At 34.9% G+C, this 17,622-nt stretch overlaps 1 protein-coding gene across 1 annotated transcript in view; it reads left to right on the top strand.

The window, feature by feature from the left end:
• Positions 1-836: 836 nt before the first annotated feature.
• Positions 837-17,622, top strand: part of LOC140237109 (receptor-type tyrosine-protein phosphatase epsilon-like) — a 31,928-nt gene continuing 15,142 nt past the window's right edge. The window contains exons 1-7 of the mRNA XM_072317048.1: positions 837-966; positions 6,803-6,972; positions 13,410-13,497; positions 14,140-14,216; positions 15,455-15,491; positions 15,909-16,006; positions 16,730-16,855. Coding sequence (XP_072173149.1) covers positions 837-966; positions 6,803-6,972; positions 13,410-13,497; positions 14,140-14,216; positions 15,455-15,491; positions 15,909-16,006; positions 16,730-16,855 — 726 coding nt within the window. The remainder of the gene's footprint in view (positions 967-6,802; positions 6,973-13,409; positions 13,498-14,139; positions 14,217-15,454; positions 15,492-15,908; positions 16,007-16,729; positions 16,856-17,622) is intronic.

Raw genomic sequence — 17,622 nt, 5'->3', positions numbered from 1 at the left:
GACTTTCATTTTCACTTCGCTTGTAGATGAGCTGAACTTATTCAATTTCTCATCCACTTTCTGTAACCTGCCCATATTCTCTACGAGTGACCCGAAATTCAGAATGTATGCTACCTCAGCAGATCATTAGCATACTGTTATTTCCGTCAATTTTCATTTAATAGCTTTAGTATACAATGTACTGCATGTACAGATGTGTGGACCCACGGAAAGAACTGTCTCATATTTGTATAATAGTCGAAGCTGAATGGGTGTTCATTTCCGTTATCATAGATCATTCTGTGCTCAAGTCATTTTAATTCAATCAGTGTTTGGCTTGCTATGTGAATATGATAGATCCTTTACAAGCAGGGCCAAACTTAAGCTGCTGACAATAATTAAAATGTTTTTGTATTCTCTTGCATGGTTACATATTACAACCGTTATTACAACCCAGTAGAACAAGAAGAGTTTGGGTGCTAAGTCTCTCTGATACAGGAAGGTGATACTTACATCACTATATTATAGAGTAAAACACACGGTAATCTCGGAGGCATAAAGTTTCGCGTATTTTTACTGAACCTTTGGTGTGTATCATTGTTATACCTTACAACAAACTATGTCGTTCTTGTGTGATGTTTAAGTGAGTTCATCTTTGATTTCTAGCTTTGCCGTGGCTACAAGATCCACCGAGTGTTAGAGCTATGAGCTCCACAACTGTGAGACTGAGCTGGAACGATAGGTCTGTCTCTGGTGAAGGTCCAATCGTGGCTCTAATCGGTCACACACGAGAACGAATAGGCGATAACAATAATATGACATGGGTGGAACACGAAAGGGTCGTCATTTCCAGGGGTATGACGTCATTCCTCGTAGGCGGATTGTTAGCCGACACCGACTATGATGTCGCGGTATCCATGGTCAGAGAAGGACCCGGTGGAACGGGGGCGCCATCGCCGTCAGCATCGATAACGACTAATTGCGGAAGTAAGTCGAAATCACATTTCGATATTTCTCTCTTTTCTACTATTTTCAATCCTTTTGTCTTCATCTAATGACTATCAATTTGTTTTTATAATGCGTTCATTATATGGTGCAAACACTCATTTTGCAAGACTATCCTATCTCGGGATCAGTATCTTAGATTTTTATACTTGCATTGACGTGTATCGCGCGTATAATCAAGCATGCATCACAGATGCTATTAAGTATACGTGAATTCTCACCCCTTTACTATGTACATCAGCCGTGTCAGCCGTATTAAAATATCAAAGTCTGAATGTGCTCTTTTTACCCAACTATTTCTTTCGATCGTATCTTCTTCTTTCACTTTCACCCTTTCTCCACAAATAAAAAAAAAAAACTTGCTTATGTAGGCATAAAGTTGTTTTTTTTTTTCTGTCGAAATTTACGATCTTCTTTTCTCTGATTATGTATACATTCATTTATCGACATCTGTTATTCTAAATGAAATCAAACAAATTTTCCTTGTTCTTTTATCGAATTTATCATATATAATCATGACTTCTTGTCTTTGAACAGTTATAGTTTCATTATATGCAGAGGCAATAACATGGAATAGACCGAGCAAAACAAAAACACAAACTTGAAACTCTCCAACTTTAAAACAAGTGGTTCTCTGGGTAGAGTATGGCTTTCTATTGAATTATATTATATTCTTTTAGCGACCTTGAAAATTCAGAGTACCAATAGATATGTATAATATCTATAATATACTAGTATGATGTGAATAAACAAAGAAGTACATTGTTTATGTACCTCTCTCTCTCTCTCTCTAATATATATATATATATATATATATATATCGTTTGTATATGAATATATGTGAGTGTGTGCTTGTGTATGGGTGTACAAATTTCTTACCTCTTCATGTGCTATAGGAAGACGTATAAAAACTGTATCTTGTATGTATGTTCTGGTCATAGAGCCATTTTCTGCACCAGTAATCAGCAACGTTCAATCCCGTCGGGAACGACAGCTCACTGTAAGATGGCAGGTAGGATACAGACCTGCATGGTGGACACCACATCTACCTACCACCTTGATTACCTCTCCATAGATTTGTGCGCAAAATTTGTGCTCATTCTACTTATTGGCACAGAATGGGTTAATGACACTTATGCTCAATATGATTATACAAGTCGGCATTATATATATATATATATATATATATATATATATATATATATATGTTGATAAGGTAGTCCACGTGTTGGCAAGATAGAAAGATAAGTAACAAAGCTGCAACAAAGTTCATGCTGTATTCACCAACGGTTTATTTCTTCACACAAATTTTCGAGCGTCTCGCCGCCCTTTCTCAAGTGTTGATTCAGTTCTTTGAGGAAAGAGGAAACATCGGGTAAACCTCGCTGCAGTGATTTGCAATTGTTTTTGTACTTGAAATGTACCCTTATTCAATTCAATTCATTTATTTTTTCATTCTTCTTTTTCCAACAAAACATAACGCATAATAAATTTGGAATTACATCATAAACATAAACATTCGACTTTGCAAAAGATAAATGATACAGATAACGAAAGAACACATACTGGAAAAAAAGTACAAAGTTATACTTCAGTTGAGAAAAAAAAAAGAACTGAGAGGTCCACTAAAAAGCAAGCTTGTATGTTGTGAACCACTCAAAAAATGAACAAACTTATGAATTACTTATTTACAAATACTTATCACACTACGACAGAACAGAACAAGACAGGAGAAATACAAAAGACATGACACGACTTGACAAAAAAGACGGAAAGAATGGAGAGAGAGAAAGGAAAAGAAAAAAGAGAGAATGCCTACACGCTGAACTAGGGAAATGGAACAGGGGGTGATTGAAAATGTGCTTCAGAAGGCTGGTACTGGACGCAGCTGTGCAAGGATTTGATGGCTATTACATAATAAAACACGTAATCTATTACGCAATAATGAAGCCAGTGATCGAAAGATTGGTGGATGGATGATGAACCCTGAGGTTGATGAGATCTAACTAATAAAGAATATTATCAGAGAGGATTTAAGAGAAATGATTTCAACTTGCGCTTAAAAGAATGCAAAGAAGGGGAATTTTTTATTTCACAGCTTAATGAATTCCAAAATCTAGGACCGGTGTATATAAATGTACTCTGGGCTAATAAAGTTCTCAGGAGGGGCAAATGAAACTCATTAGATTGCCTAGTGGGATAATTATGAAAAAACTGGTTCCGTGGAAACATTGAATTGAAAAGGGGATGGCTAGTACTGTTGTGTGAAAATCATTTGTTTCAGAACGGTCTCATATTCAAGGAATGTGCAGATTAATGCCCCGTCACTGACCAGGGACGCTTATCTGGAAACATTAAACTGCACATTACTTGAATATGAGACCATTTTGAAGCAAATAATTTTCACACAAGAATAGATATATAATGTACTCTTAAATTAATCCCACAAGGATTGGAACAATCATCCCTCAGCATTCCCACTGATTCCCACAGATCAGTTACTAGCCATCCCCTTTAAAACAAGCCTCATGCATATCTGGGATATCATAGTATATATATCTTAAATGGTTCATATATATATATATATATATATATATATATATATATATATATATGTATATATATATATATATATATATATATATATATATATATATATATATATATATATTACTGTCTGTACATGTTGGTAAAAAAAGACGTAAAGCGACTTATTTTCGAATAAAATTGACAATATCCTGCAGGAGGAAGTTTGAGCATAGTTGCCCATGCTAATAAGATATCATAATGCAAAGGAAACGTAATATACCAAGAAAGAATATAACGTATGCAATTAAATAGCAGAAGAAAATGAAATGCAAGCGTTTTCCTCCAAAACACAATTTGTTTTTTCATTATTGTTAATTTTTTGGTTATTTTTCATAGTGACGATATGGGTTTATTAATATGTTTCAAGAAATTTGACAAGAAAAACCCTTTGCAACGGGATGTTATCGAAAATAACAGTTCTGTGTAGTTTGTTTTTTAGATATTTGCTGTACTTCATTTAATAAGAGTTTAAAAAGAGATAGAGGTATGAATGCTCGAATCACCAAAGAGCAACAAATTATGTTACCAGTCCATAAATTGTTCGTCTTTTTTTTTTTCTTAGTATTCTTTGGTCGACGTAATCGTCAGATTGTGTAAGTCATAGAGACGCAACGTGGGAACTACAAGTGAATCTATGATTATGAGCATTAATGTAAAAGCCAGTGGTGCACATCACATCCAATCGGACCCCATCAAAGACCAGCTATTGCTGCTGAACTTAGACTATCCAGCCATCTTCTCTTATTAAAATTAAAACAAAAAAGCAGTGATGCATGGAACTTATTCAATTCAATTCAATTCAAACTTTATTTCATTTTTCGAAAAGAACATAAACATTTCACTTTCAGAGAATAAGGTTACATATAATCAAAACAAAGTAAAATTGAAAAGAGAACATAATTGTGGAACCTTGGGGTAACAAATAATGTTGTAGTGAAAATTGACTGAAGTGATATAGACGATATAACATTACACAAAATATCGAAAAATGGAGGGACCCACTAAAAAGGCAATGCTTGTAGAATGTGGGCCCCTCAGGTACGGAATGTCAATAGAAAATGAATTGATGCAAAAAGGGGAAAAAAGATTGGGAATAAAGTCAGATTAAAAAAAAAAAGGTCTGGAAGCCCAATGCGAAGACAGAGTAACGGACAGACAGACACATGCATACACAGGCGAATGAACATTAAACGAGACTGAGACGACAAAACGTATGAAAGGGGACTTAAATACAAGACAGAACGAGACAAGGTTGACATAATAGGAAGACAATACAGCGGACAGAAAGGAAAAACAGATCCAGCGATCCTCGACAGAACTATATCGAAAAAATAATGGGATGCGAGGAAGGGATAAATATGGAAAAATGGAGAGAAATAGATGCTGAGGTAATACAAATAGAATTGAATCTACTCAGTAAGAGTCTCAGGACAACAGGGACGAGAAAATATGTGAGAGTATATTGTTGGTAATCAAAATTTTTCGGAAAAAATTAAAATGAGCCAACAGGCTGATTCACTTCTGTAGGAACATAACACTGCAATAAAAACAACTTTAATCTCCTTTTAAATGAAAATATAGAGGGTTCGGTTAAGCTTTAGGACGACAAGGAATTAAAGGACCTGAAAAACATTACAGTTTGGAATGACTTGGGAAAGTGTTCGTGTAATTATCATGGAAATTTTTTTTTTCGTGTTTTTCCCTTCTAGTTGTTCACATATTATGTTTAGGGTTTTTTTTTCTCCCTTAAACTACCAGCGTATGAATACAACCGCCGCGAATTGCCGAAGTGGCATAGTGTCATACACGATCTGTTACCGGCTCTCAAGGACAGGTAATGATCGAGGAACTTGTTCGTCCTTTGACGGGGATGAAGAGGAAGCGACTCTCACGGACCTTCAGCCGTACAGTTCATATACCATTGATATCACGGGACATAACGAGCATGACCAGAGCGACAGAAGCACCCCTACCATCGGGCGAACATGGGAAGAAAGTAAAACCACGTTTTATGCTGCCCTCCATTTTTTGTTTTACAATAACGTTTCTTGTTTGCTTGATTGTTAATATTTAGGGTTTATTATTTTTCCAAGTGTGCATGATTGAGTTTGAAGAGTTTGACCGCAAAATGGATTAAGCGCCATTTTCAAACATTTTGCAGTATCTAAAGTTCATCATCAGACAGTGCAAAATAAAACTTATGAAATAAAAACTGGTGATTCGCTCATAGCATTGCTGGGAATATTCTTGAAATTATGATTTAAAAAATCCCATGCATATTTTATATTCTTTGTTTCAAGAGATTTAGTGTCAAATATCAAAAATTGGCATGAATAGAGTTAGATAGTTTGATGACTAAACTCTTCATATGTTTCAGCATTTATTTTCCTGAGATACGGCAGAAGAAGTTATGTGAGTGTACTTCTTATGTCGAAAGATAACCACAGATAACATACAGTTTGTAGGGCCTATTCAATGCATATTCAATGCAAGGATATACCATAATAAAAATATTTTTCTCTAGCGAACGAATGAAAATTATTAGGGTGTTCCACCCCATGAGTGGAAAATAAAAATTTAATTGAATAGAAATGAATTGGTCGCTGAATCCTAGAATGGACAAAGTATGAAAACGATGATGAAAATACAACCCTTATTTGCTATAGTCTATTTAAAATGAGAGAAAAATGGAAACCCTAACTTCTCTGTGGCAAGGAGTACAATGATGTAATTGATAAGATCATTCTTATCATGGTATCCTTGCATTTGAATATGCAGTGTATACACAGCTTATATCTTGTCTGTGGTTATCTTTCGATGTAAGAAATACGCATTTATTGATCTGTTTGTACCTTGTGAAAAAGTTGCCAAAAGAAATGAGGCGTTTGGTCACGAAATTTGGCCATTTCAAAGGCCCTCGTGGAGCAGCTGCTGGCGTCAACCATCGCAACTGAAGCGGGCTGTGGAGTTTACGTCTCCTTGATTTCGATATCTGCCGTATAAACAACTCACTTTGTCTGCTGGAACAAGAAGGTCGTTGACAAAAAGGGGAAAAAATAACAGGGTGCATTAACAAGGAAGAAGTCCAAAAGCAAAAGTAAATAAAAAGTGTTTTGAAGCAGCTTCACAAACAAACGATGGATGCTTATACCTTTTAATACCCAAATTAAGTATGGGAAAGGAGACATGTGAACGAAGTAATTCCTGTGACCATGCCTTACATCGACAGTCGCACCACCACCTACCCGCCTCTACATCATTGATAGAAATGCGACAACGGTCAGGCTTACGTGGTCAATAGCATCGCCGTCTTACCGCAACGGAAATGTCACCGGTTACGAAGTTTGGTACGATCTTCAAGACTTGGAATCGAGTGCAGTAGGGAGTAAGGTCGTTAGCGTAAATTCTCAGGACTTCGTAACGGATTACTCGCTCACTGATCTGCCATCAGAAAGAAATATGACAATAATGGTAAGCTGAGTTACTACTTCAATATCACAATGTTGTTTACTATTGTTCATGTTTCTTTTAGTATCTTTCCCTCTCTGTTCTTGAAATCTATATATATTTCTATATTCATCTATCCATCCACCATTCTCACCCGTGATTAAGGAAAATACGGACGTATAGGCCCTGAATGAAGACCATTGAAGTACTTGTTTCTTTATTCAAATACTTGCCACAAGATTCTCAAAGACTGAATAGTTGAAAAGAGTTGTCAGAGATTTTCGTAGAAAATGCCTTCATAAATAGAATATATTGCTCAGTTTGCCTTTTGTTATTTAAATGAATCGTCACCTACTTCATGCATGAAAGAAGAGGCTTATACAACTCTACTTGCTTTTCCTGTAACCGTTTAGGCAATCAATAACTTAGAGTAACTGATGACAAACTCTTTGTTTGCTTGGATTTTTCCTCTTTCTCTCTCTTTCCGATTCACGTATATTACATACCATAAAGATAAAAGCCGTCAAGGATGACATTTGCACAATGTACAATGTAGTAGTATTCAAAAAGTGTATGGACCACAAACTTTAATATCAATAACCTCCTCAAAAAGATGAAATTTTGAAAAAGTTAACTAGACAGAACATTGCAAACTATTTGTCCATACAATGTGAAATAAATCACGTACGTAATGATTACTACACGTAAATGGTATGTGAATTTTATTTTTGCTCTTCCTTCAGGTCAGAATTGTGAACGGGGTCGGCAGGAGTAAATGGTCGGAACCACGGAATACATCAACATTAGCTGGTGAGAATAAAACACGTTATAATTATTTGCACAACCAAATCCCAGACTAAAAGGTCACGGTATTCTTAGCGTCTTGTTCCGATCATTCTACTCAAGTAAAGTCACATTCTAAATGTGTGTCTCAAGTGATATAAATAGTACGTTTGATACATTCACTATACTGCTCAATTAGAAATATTAAAGCAAAATGTAATTTACATTCTCATTCAAAAACAGGCAACACAACAAAGAACTTCATAAAACAGAGGGAAAAGGTAAATGAACAAAAATATATAATCAATAACTTTGCAGCGGATGTGGTGGGGAGGGGGGAGGGGGCTAGAAAAGGCCTCTTTCCTGTCAGGGCTGGTCCCCGTTAAAACAACATTTATATAAGAATGACATAATTACACACTTTATAATGGTGCATTACAGTAATGAAATATGAAGTTATATTGTGATACGCTAAATACGATAAAATCAGACCATTCCAAAAATCAACTATTATTATTGTCAGCAAATGTTTCTCGTTATTTAATGACCCAATGCACTTCGATGGTTTCCTTAGTAATATTATACATGTTCTTTCCTCTTTAAATTTTCGTCAGTTTCTACTCCATGAAATTCAGTGCTTTTTACTCATTGTATATGTTAATCATTAACATCTAATTTCAATTTTTTCCCTGTATTGCATTCGTACTCGATTTGGAAGTGATAAAACATGTTTTTAGAAATCAATTTGCAATTTGTAAGATAAAGGTCGTTATTGATTTTTCCCTATATCAAAATTTAAAACAGTCAATACCGTAATATTTTACCTAAGATAGGAAAACAATTACCGTCAGTGAAAAAAAAATACATATAAAATATTACTTACATATATTCCAAATTAGTGATACAGATTGAAAACTTTAGCGGTCCATGGCTTGATCCTTGAAAAACACCTATTGAAACACTTTCATATTGCGACATGTAAACATCTATACACACATATTGCTACTAATTAATTAAATGCCTTTGAAACCACTGCATTGGATTTTAGAAATATATTGGTTGAAATTAAATGATCAATACTTTCAAATGCGTTGAAAAAGACTAAAACGAGTCCTACTGGTGTTTCATTTGTTCTAAAGCTTTTAAACGTTAATTTGTAAAAACAACAAATGCATGACAACTATTGTGAACGTGTCTTAAACCTAATCGTAATTTATTAGACAAAAATAAAGTGCAATAAACCATTTATCATGAACGGTTGTATCTTTCAGTTTGCTAAAAAGAAAGAATATGCAAAAGTGTACCGTTATCATTTAGTAGATTTTTATTAAAAATATTAAAAACAGGCACTACCATGGCAATTTTCATTACACTCGGAAAGACTGCATCCTCGATATAGTAATGAGTTTGATAATTTTGCCCAAAAGAAAAGTAATCAATATAATATATTAAAACTTGCAATAATTTCATCATAGCATCAGGATTTGTTAAATTAAAAAATAGATAACCAATATTTATATAGCGCTTTTTCTAAACAGACACAAAGCACTTGTTAACATCGAATTTAAAGATCGCCTAAAGTAAATGTCTCTTGGTCTCAGGTGAAGTAATATTAAGAGACTGATTAACATATATTTATCAAAATATAAAACGAGTCTTTGAGAAAGTGTGATTGCAGATACGCTATATATATATATATATATATATGCGTATACATTTACTTTATCATAAACTTTAAAACTTTCAATGTCTTCATAAACAATATCAACATCTGTATCTCTTTTAAATCTTAAGGTATTGGATTCATTTTGGGTTTTCAGTCATATTTCTCTATTATACGAAGGAAAGAAGAAGAGAAGAAGTGACAAATGCAGAGCCAAAGTTGCTGCACATGCATGTACAGGTAGAAAATCGAAGGTTTTGATAGATACGACTATTGAAATGTAACGTTAAAAACGTTCTACTTGGTAATGGAGATGGGGAGTCAAATTCACTTGATGTTTTATTTCTCTTCGTTTCTTTTTTTCCTTTACAGCTGAATTCGTCCCAAGAGAATCCCCAGCGATGACGGCGTCTCTTTTGACAATCATGATCATCTGCTTAATTGCGTCAGTGGTTGTTGTTAAGTGGTATGTGTTTAATTTTGTGTCATATTTTTCAACTGTCCCTTTTTGCAGACATGTGTGTGTGTGTGTGTGTGCACGTGGTTGTGTAACTTTGATAATGATTTGTTAAGAGAAAGTCAAGGAAAGTCATATAAATCAAAGCCAGGTGAAAGGTATCTACCAACCTATCATTTCTCAAACGTGCTCATCATTTCGGTTGATCTATACGTTAGGTTATGTGTATAAAATCTCGTGACATATACAGCGAATGAGACGAATGAATATTATATATGTGAGTGTTTACTATATAGGAATATATATGTATATATATATATATATATATATATATATATATATATATACATACATACATACATACATATATATGTGTTATTTAGTTATTTCGTTGGTTTCGGATAGAGACAGGAGTTGCTGCTATTATAATTGAATCATCCGACCTTTCGTTCATTGACGTGGCCTATATTATACCCTTTCACATTTTATTTGCTGTCTTTGTTCCTTAGGAGAAAAAGATTGGAAAGAGAAAACAATGTGAATGGGCGAACAGATTCTTCAGCCAGGGACCAATTAGGTGAGACATATTTCTCTAATTCAAAGAACTAAAACTACTGGTTGATTTTGTTTTTCCACTGTGGGATGAACTGAGGCCGGGTGGCCGTAGACGAATATTTCTCTTCTTGCTTTTTTTTTTTCTGGCCACAAAAAGCTCATAATTTGAAATGTTCTGGCGTTTTGTTCCTTAGCTTTGATCTCAGATCCGTTTTGATACGAAAAAAGATTGAGATGTAATGAACAAAGCAAAAATGATCTTTTATTTAAATACAATTACTAATTTTTTGTGGGTTCATATGCTTTCGCGTAACAGAGTCTTTGATATTGCAAATGATTTTGTTCCTTTTTATCCCAATTTTCTTTCTGTCAGCACTAATTTCTTTACAGTCAACCTCTGTTATTTATTCTTGTTGCCAAAATGTTCGTTTTCTTGTTTAGAATATTATATTTTGTACCATACCATGTGTTGTTTTATGTTGTAAACCGATATACAGACTCGCTGGAAAAAAAACAGCCAAGAAACTGATCTTTAACCCGTACTTAAATGAATAAGGTAAAACAAAAAGAAGCACTGTCTTTTACAAAAATCATTAACTTTATCATTGTAATAATAAAAATAGTGAATATGATTGTAATAAGCTTTATTTCAATCATCCTTTCAGTACCACTACCGTCATTATTCTAGCATAATTGCTATCATAGTTTATCAGGTTATCAGATCTCGCCAGTAATAATAATAAAAAAAAAAGATACAGAAGCAAAATCTAGAAGACACGACACATTGCCACCCATACAATACGAATGTACAGCAGCTACAGTACAATGCAAACAGTTATAGCAAATGTCATGCACGAAGATGAAGTGCCTGATGGGTACGGGAAAGCTCTAACGTAACTGTTCTGGTCCTGACTTAATTGCTTTGATATAATGCAGTAAGCATGTCATAACATCAATTCAAACATGTCAAATGTCTCTCCTTCTCTTTGTTTATACATATTAACCTATGTCCTTCTACCGTTCAATCTTCCATCACTCTTAAGATGTTATGCACCAAGTATAATCATTAATAATTTTCTTTAATCGAGATATTTTCGATCGTATCTCGTATCTCACTTCTTATCATTCTCTTTTTCGCTCTTCACTATAAATGAGATCTATGTTTCCCTATGTTTATCTCTGCCGTTCTCTTACTGTATAGTTGTGTGGGTCGACTTTTTTTTTGTTCTATCAATGAATAACTCAACCATCTCAACAATGAGGAATACTCGCAAGAATCTTAGCTTATCATCTTTTACAGTTACATCAGTTTCGATGTACTTGTATTGAGGTCCACAACAGAAATCGGCTTTGGTTTCATGAACAATCTTGTTGAAACAAGTAAATGGATAATACATGGAAAAAAAAATTATGTAAAATGAGTTTGCGAATGAGAGAAGAAATATATGAATAAATATGTATTCCAAAGTGCATAGATAGCTGGCTACTGGACACTAAACATTGTTTTCTGACAGGCGGCCGTCGGTATACCTCGCACAGACTTGACATGGCATGGAAGCGCCTTGTGTACGCGCGTGATACTGACCAGTCACAGTGGTCCTCTTACGCCGCCCCAATGGATTCGCACCATGCCAGGTTGAACGCTGCGGAAACTGCGGGGTCGATTTCAGTCAAAGCCTTTCCTGCATTTCTGGCGAAGAAAAGAGATACTAGCTTCTTCTCGGACGAATTTGACGTACGTCCACTTTAACAAATGGAGGAAGACGGCATAACTATTATATCTTTTAAAGATATCAATTATTCTTCATATCATTATTGTATATCATATCATATAATTCTATATAATCTACTTTCATTATCATCAGAATTATTTACAGTATCCTAATTTTTGCCAAGGCAGTTTTTTTTTTTTCGTTCATGTCATTTATATATTCTTCTCTCATTACAATTATCGTATATTTATTACACAAAATCAACAACAAAAATGTAATGCAAACAATTAATGACGCAAATATTTTGAAGTGTGTCTTGCAGATACGAAGCTAAGAATGTGGAAGAGAATGTAACTATTATGGAATTATGCTGGAGCAATTGATCTAAACGAGGGTGTTGTCAAAATGTTGTAGAAACAAGAGAACTTTTCGTCTCGGCTATAAACAATGCTAAATGGAGCGGGAATGAATGAGGGAAATAATTACAAATCAAAGAAAGGAGTTTCCCCCATCGAGGATATCGTTGTGATATTTGTTCTCAGTTTCATCGTGTGATCTCTTACTGCTCAGCTCTTCCTTTCAGTAAAGACAGAAAAGAAATAAGAAAGACAGAGAGAGGATGTCAGGAATCATTTTGAACGTTTGTTCCCTTAGAATATTGATAGAATATCTCTCTTTTCTCCATTTTTTTTCCAAAAAATATGTACATGTGAGCCAGCTTTTGTCTGCCGTTTCCGTGTTTTCTTGCAAGGCCTGAATCGTATGACGCAAACTGCTACTTGTTGATTTGATGTTTCGTTTTAAAGTTGACATCTACATTCCCTTAACTTCGAGCCCATCATGGCGGTAAACCTTTTCCTCTTCTATCATGTCTATCCTGCCACAAAATGTTTTTTTGATTGGATTCTCTGTCTCTTTGTAGGGGATTATCAAATACGTATTTTGTTTCTGCATCATCTCCTCACTCTCATTATCTTCCCATTGTTATCTTTCTATTTCCTTAGCATATACTTTTTTTTCTTTTTTATATCTGTTCTTCACATCATTCTAAACATTTATATCTGTTACTCTGTTATCATATTCTTCCTTCTTCTTTTCTTCCTTTCCGTCTTCAGGACGTCTCCTCTTCCTCCCTCTCTTTGGTATGTCATCTTCCATTTCTTTTCTTCTCCCTCATCCATCTCATTCCCCTCATGAAATCTTTTCTCACCTTTTCCAGACCCTGCCTGAGACAGATATTTTCCCTCATGAAGTTGCCTCAAAACCGGCAAACTTTGCGAAGAACAGATATCGAAACATTCTGCCGTGTAAGTTTGCTCAGAAAGTATGTTTCATCTTGAAGTGAAATCAAGGCCCTTAATCAAATAAGATAACTGTTTTTTTTTTCAAAGCGACGGGAATTGGGCCCGTAATTTTCCATGATTCTCTCAAATTCGCTTCTCCGATATTCTTCCAACTGATCTGTTTATGTAACGAATGTGTCTTTCCAATCGTGCAAAGTTACCGAGAGCATGAATCAATAAATGAACCCAGTTAGTTTTACAAGTGAAAAAGCATTCCCCATCATGTTACTCTCTCTCTCTCTCTCTCTCTCTCTCTCTATATATATATATATATATATATATGTATATACATATAATATTACATATATATATTGAGTGAACTCTTCCAAGAAATCAAAATATTCTTGATTTCTTTTAACCTTTCCTCTACTGCCGTTACATCATCAGATCAAAACAGTTACGATCTGTAAATTTCGATAATCGCTCAATAACTTGTTTTTTTCCTTTTTTCCCCTCTTCCACTGAACCTGAAAGCAGATTGAAACATAACTTTACTATATTTCAAAGCGAGTGAAAGTTCGAGTTTTTATCTTTTAGCAACTTCCTGCTGTTTCTACGAGTATATCACGCGATTCCTTCGTTTCTAATCGCTTATCTCAATAACAGATGATTCATCGAGAGTCCAGCTCGACTTCATCAATGGCGACCCACACTCGGACTACTACAATGCCTCTTACATATCGGTAAACGTCATAATTATTCTTTTTCTTCGAATGATAGAACCCATTCCAAATATACAGACATCGAAATGCCGTACCACGGATTTTCAGGAGGTTTAAATCAACAACGAATGAGGATGTCATACGAAGATTGAAGAGTTTAGTACTTTATGTAATTATGTTGCTTCAATAGGCTAACCGTAATTGTCATGACTGAATTAAATATGATTACCAGTTTAATTCTCAAATATCCCTGGTCAGAATTACTCACTCATAGTTGTAATACAAAGCGAGGTTGCTTACATTCTACTGAGTCCTTATGCTTACTTTAAGATACATTTTTCAGATAAACGTGATGTGAGATGTGGTTTTATGTGGTCCAGACTAATTAGATGTTGAGATGTCATCCTCCTATACACCTTATACAACGCAGGTTGGTTAGTGTGCACTACGTACAGATAAATGGAAAACTATAATTCATACACACACATATGGAATATGAAATTAGTTACACAGTGTTTGTGTATATACAATTATGTGTAGGAGAAGTAGCTGAAGTAGAGAAATATCTGGGAGTAACCTTGACAGGTCTACGACCCCTGCTTCTTCCTTCATGAGGATGTCCTCACTTTGTCATTGTTGTTTGTCGTTTTCTTTTTTGTCTCTGTCAACTTTGTTATCACACCATTATTTGTGCATTTACCGTCTTTATTGCATATATTATCATACTTAGAATCTGCTGTCGTTTGTAATGTGCACTCTTTTAGGCCTATACAGTTGTGTTTATGATTCTCTTTATTCAACATGTGGAAAAGTTAAATGGATGGAATGTCGAAAAGAAAAAGACTGATTTTCAGTAAACTGTTGACGAAATTAAAGGTACAAATTACCTTTGGGAGCAGTGATTCAAAAATGTTCGATATATCACATTTGATGCATATGTGTAGGTCAGTTGTATCATAGAACATCTAACCATGTAAACATTTTGCAATAAAGCCTAAAATATAAGGAGATATCAATATTTCTATTGATATACAATAACTGTAGAAGGTGTAGTCTAGAAACATTGTTATAATTATTGTTCATATTTTGTATAGTTAACCATACGTAACATTAATTATATTGAATCAAATTTTTTACATTGGTTGTTTCTATCCCTAACTCACATTTTAGAACTATTTTGAAGCACTAAAGTTTTTGTTTCATCCGTAAATGGTAAATTATGCCTTAAATTTTCTACGTCTTTGGTTTTGTTGGAACAGAGTTTCGATCGAGACCGTGCGTACATCGCATCACAAGGTACATCTCATGCTCACATCTATTTTGTCTTATAGGGTGTGTTAGTAGCCATACAAATTGTTACTTAGACAATATATTATTTGTATCACCTGTAATCTATGTAGAGAATACTATACTGTGTCCTGCTCTGAGCAGGTGGGATTTGGTTGCATCTTTAAGGTATGTTAAAAAAGGACATGCACATTCTGCTATTAAAAATCATATCTTAACACTAATAGATAGCCTCCCGGACATCACTTCCACAAGTCCCGTAGTACATAATCTTATCACAGTTATTCTTATGTTGCATTTGATATTTCATCACCATCAGCACAACTATTTGTCATCATGGGCATCGTTGTCTTTGTCGACATCGGTCAGCGTGATTACTTATAATATTGTGATCATCGTTGTCATCATCCTTTTAATTTTGTGCAGGTCCCAACACAGCTTCGCTGGACGATTTCTGGAGGATGGTGTGGCAGAAGAGGGTCCGGGTGATTGTAATGCTGACAAACCTCGAGGAAGGAATGAGGGTAATACAAACAGACAAACAGACAAACAAACAACAAACAAACAAACAAACAAACAAACAGGTAGAAAGATTCCGGTAGACTTGACTCCAAAATGGAGGGCGGCAGAGGGGGAGGGGGGGGGTGGTCATGCAAGAAAAATGCCCTTTTTCTATCAAGTTAAAAGTATCATTCCTAAGTTCAGTGCCCGGTCGATCATGATACCTATACTGGGTTAGATTACATTTTCACTAAATGTATGTACGAATTACTGTACGTGGAATGAGACACATTCACATGTATCATCTCGACAGTAAAGGAATGGGGAAATATACAGAACGAACAGAGGTTGATGATTTTGAGTGGTTCTTATTCAACGAGTCCATTCACCTATATCTGTTGGAATCAATGTTCTAAGAGATATTGATCTTATCATTATACGACTTTGTTAACATGGTTGATAGACATATCTATTTTGATTGATTTATGTAACACGAGTTTCCTAAACGGTTTTATATATCATCTCTAAGGACAAAGGTAACGGCATGATGACGGCAATGAAAAGGGATATTTCCGTTTGAAATGCCGATAGTTATCACCTCGTTATTTACTATTATAGGCTAAGCATAGAATTGACGTGATTACAAATCCATCAAAATCTCTGTTTCACTGCCTACTTTGTGTAAATACTCTCTATTTCGTTTTTTTTTTCTAGCTTTGATTAATAAATGTGTGCTTTTTAAACAGGTCAAGTGTATCCAATACTGGCCGGAAGAGACAAATGAGTGTATAGCTTATGGTGCCATAGACGTTACACTTCTTTCAGCGCAAAAGATCACTGATTGGGTGAAGCGAACCATGGTCCTCAAAAAAGTAAGTAGGCCTACATCAAGAATATGAGGATCCGAAATCTGTTCCTAAGATGTGACAAAGAATAACCTAGTTGCCTCCAACAGACCAATCGGGGTCAAACCTTTACGAGTCATCCATTACATAATTGGAAAGACAGAATAGATAGTAATATCCAAAGAGCGAATGATCACTGGTGCTGCGTTGCAAGATTTCGAACAAGGTGAAAGATGTAATAATGCTGTAACGAGGTAAGGTCGAATTTTTTACCGAGTTTGAAGTATATGGTAACATTGTACAAACACAGACCATTCACTATTTGTTTTATAAAAATCTCGAATTTTAAGTCCGAATTGTCTTGGCCCTAGCAAACCTGACTTTTACAATTACCTATACTCGCAACTAATTGGGAAACTACTATAGTTTAGGGCACATCGGAGTTACCTTCATCAGCGCGCTCAATTGCAAAACAATTGATTACATGGTATGTTTTTGTTTTTTTTTTGCATATTGCCATGTGATTCGCAGTCGACCAACCAAGTAGCAAGAATATCTGTAGGTATCTTGCATTTATACATTGTATTTATCTCCTGAGAGAAAAAGGGTCGTGTGGCTGATGATGTCATTGTGTGGGTGTTGCTTGGTAATGCTTGATTGCTTTCTTGATTGATTGCCTTCTTTCTTTCTTTCTTGATTTATTGATTGATTGATTGATTGATTAATTAATCAATTGATTCATCCATTCATTCATTCATTCATTTATTCATTTTTTTTTTATTTATTGTGGTTAT

The sequence above is a fragment of the Diadema setosum genome, chromosome 13 (assembly GCF_964275005.1).
Source record: "Diadema setosum chromosome 13, eeDiaSeto1, whole genome shotgun sequence".
Taxonomy (NCBI): Eukaryota; Metazoa; Echinodermata; class Echinoidea; order Diadematoida; family Diadematidae; genus Diadema; species Diadema setosum.
Note: the sequence above shows the minus strand (reverse complement) of the source record. Positions and strands in the feature narration are given on the sequence as shown.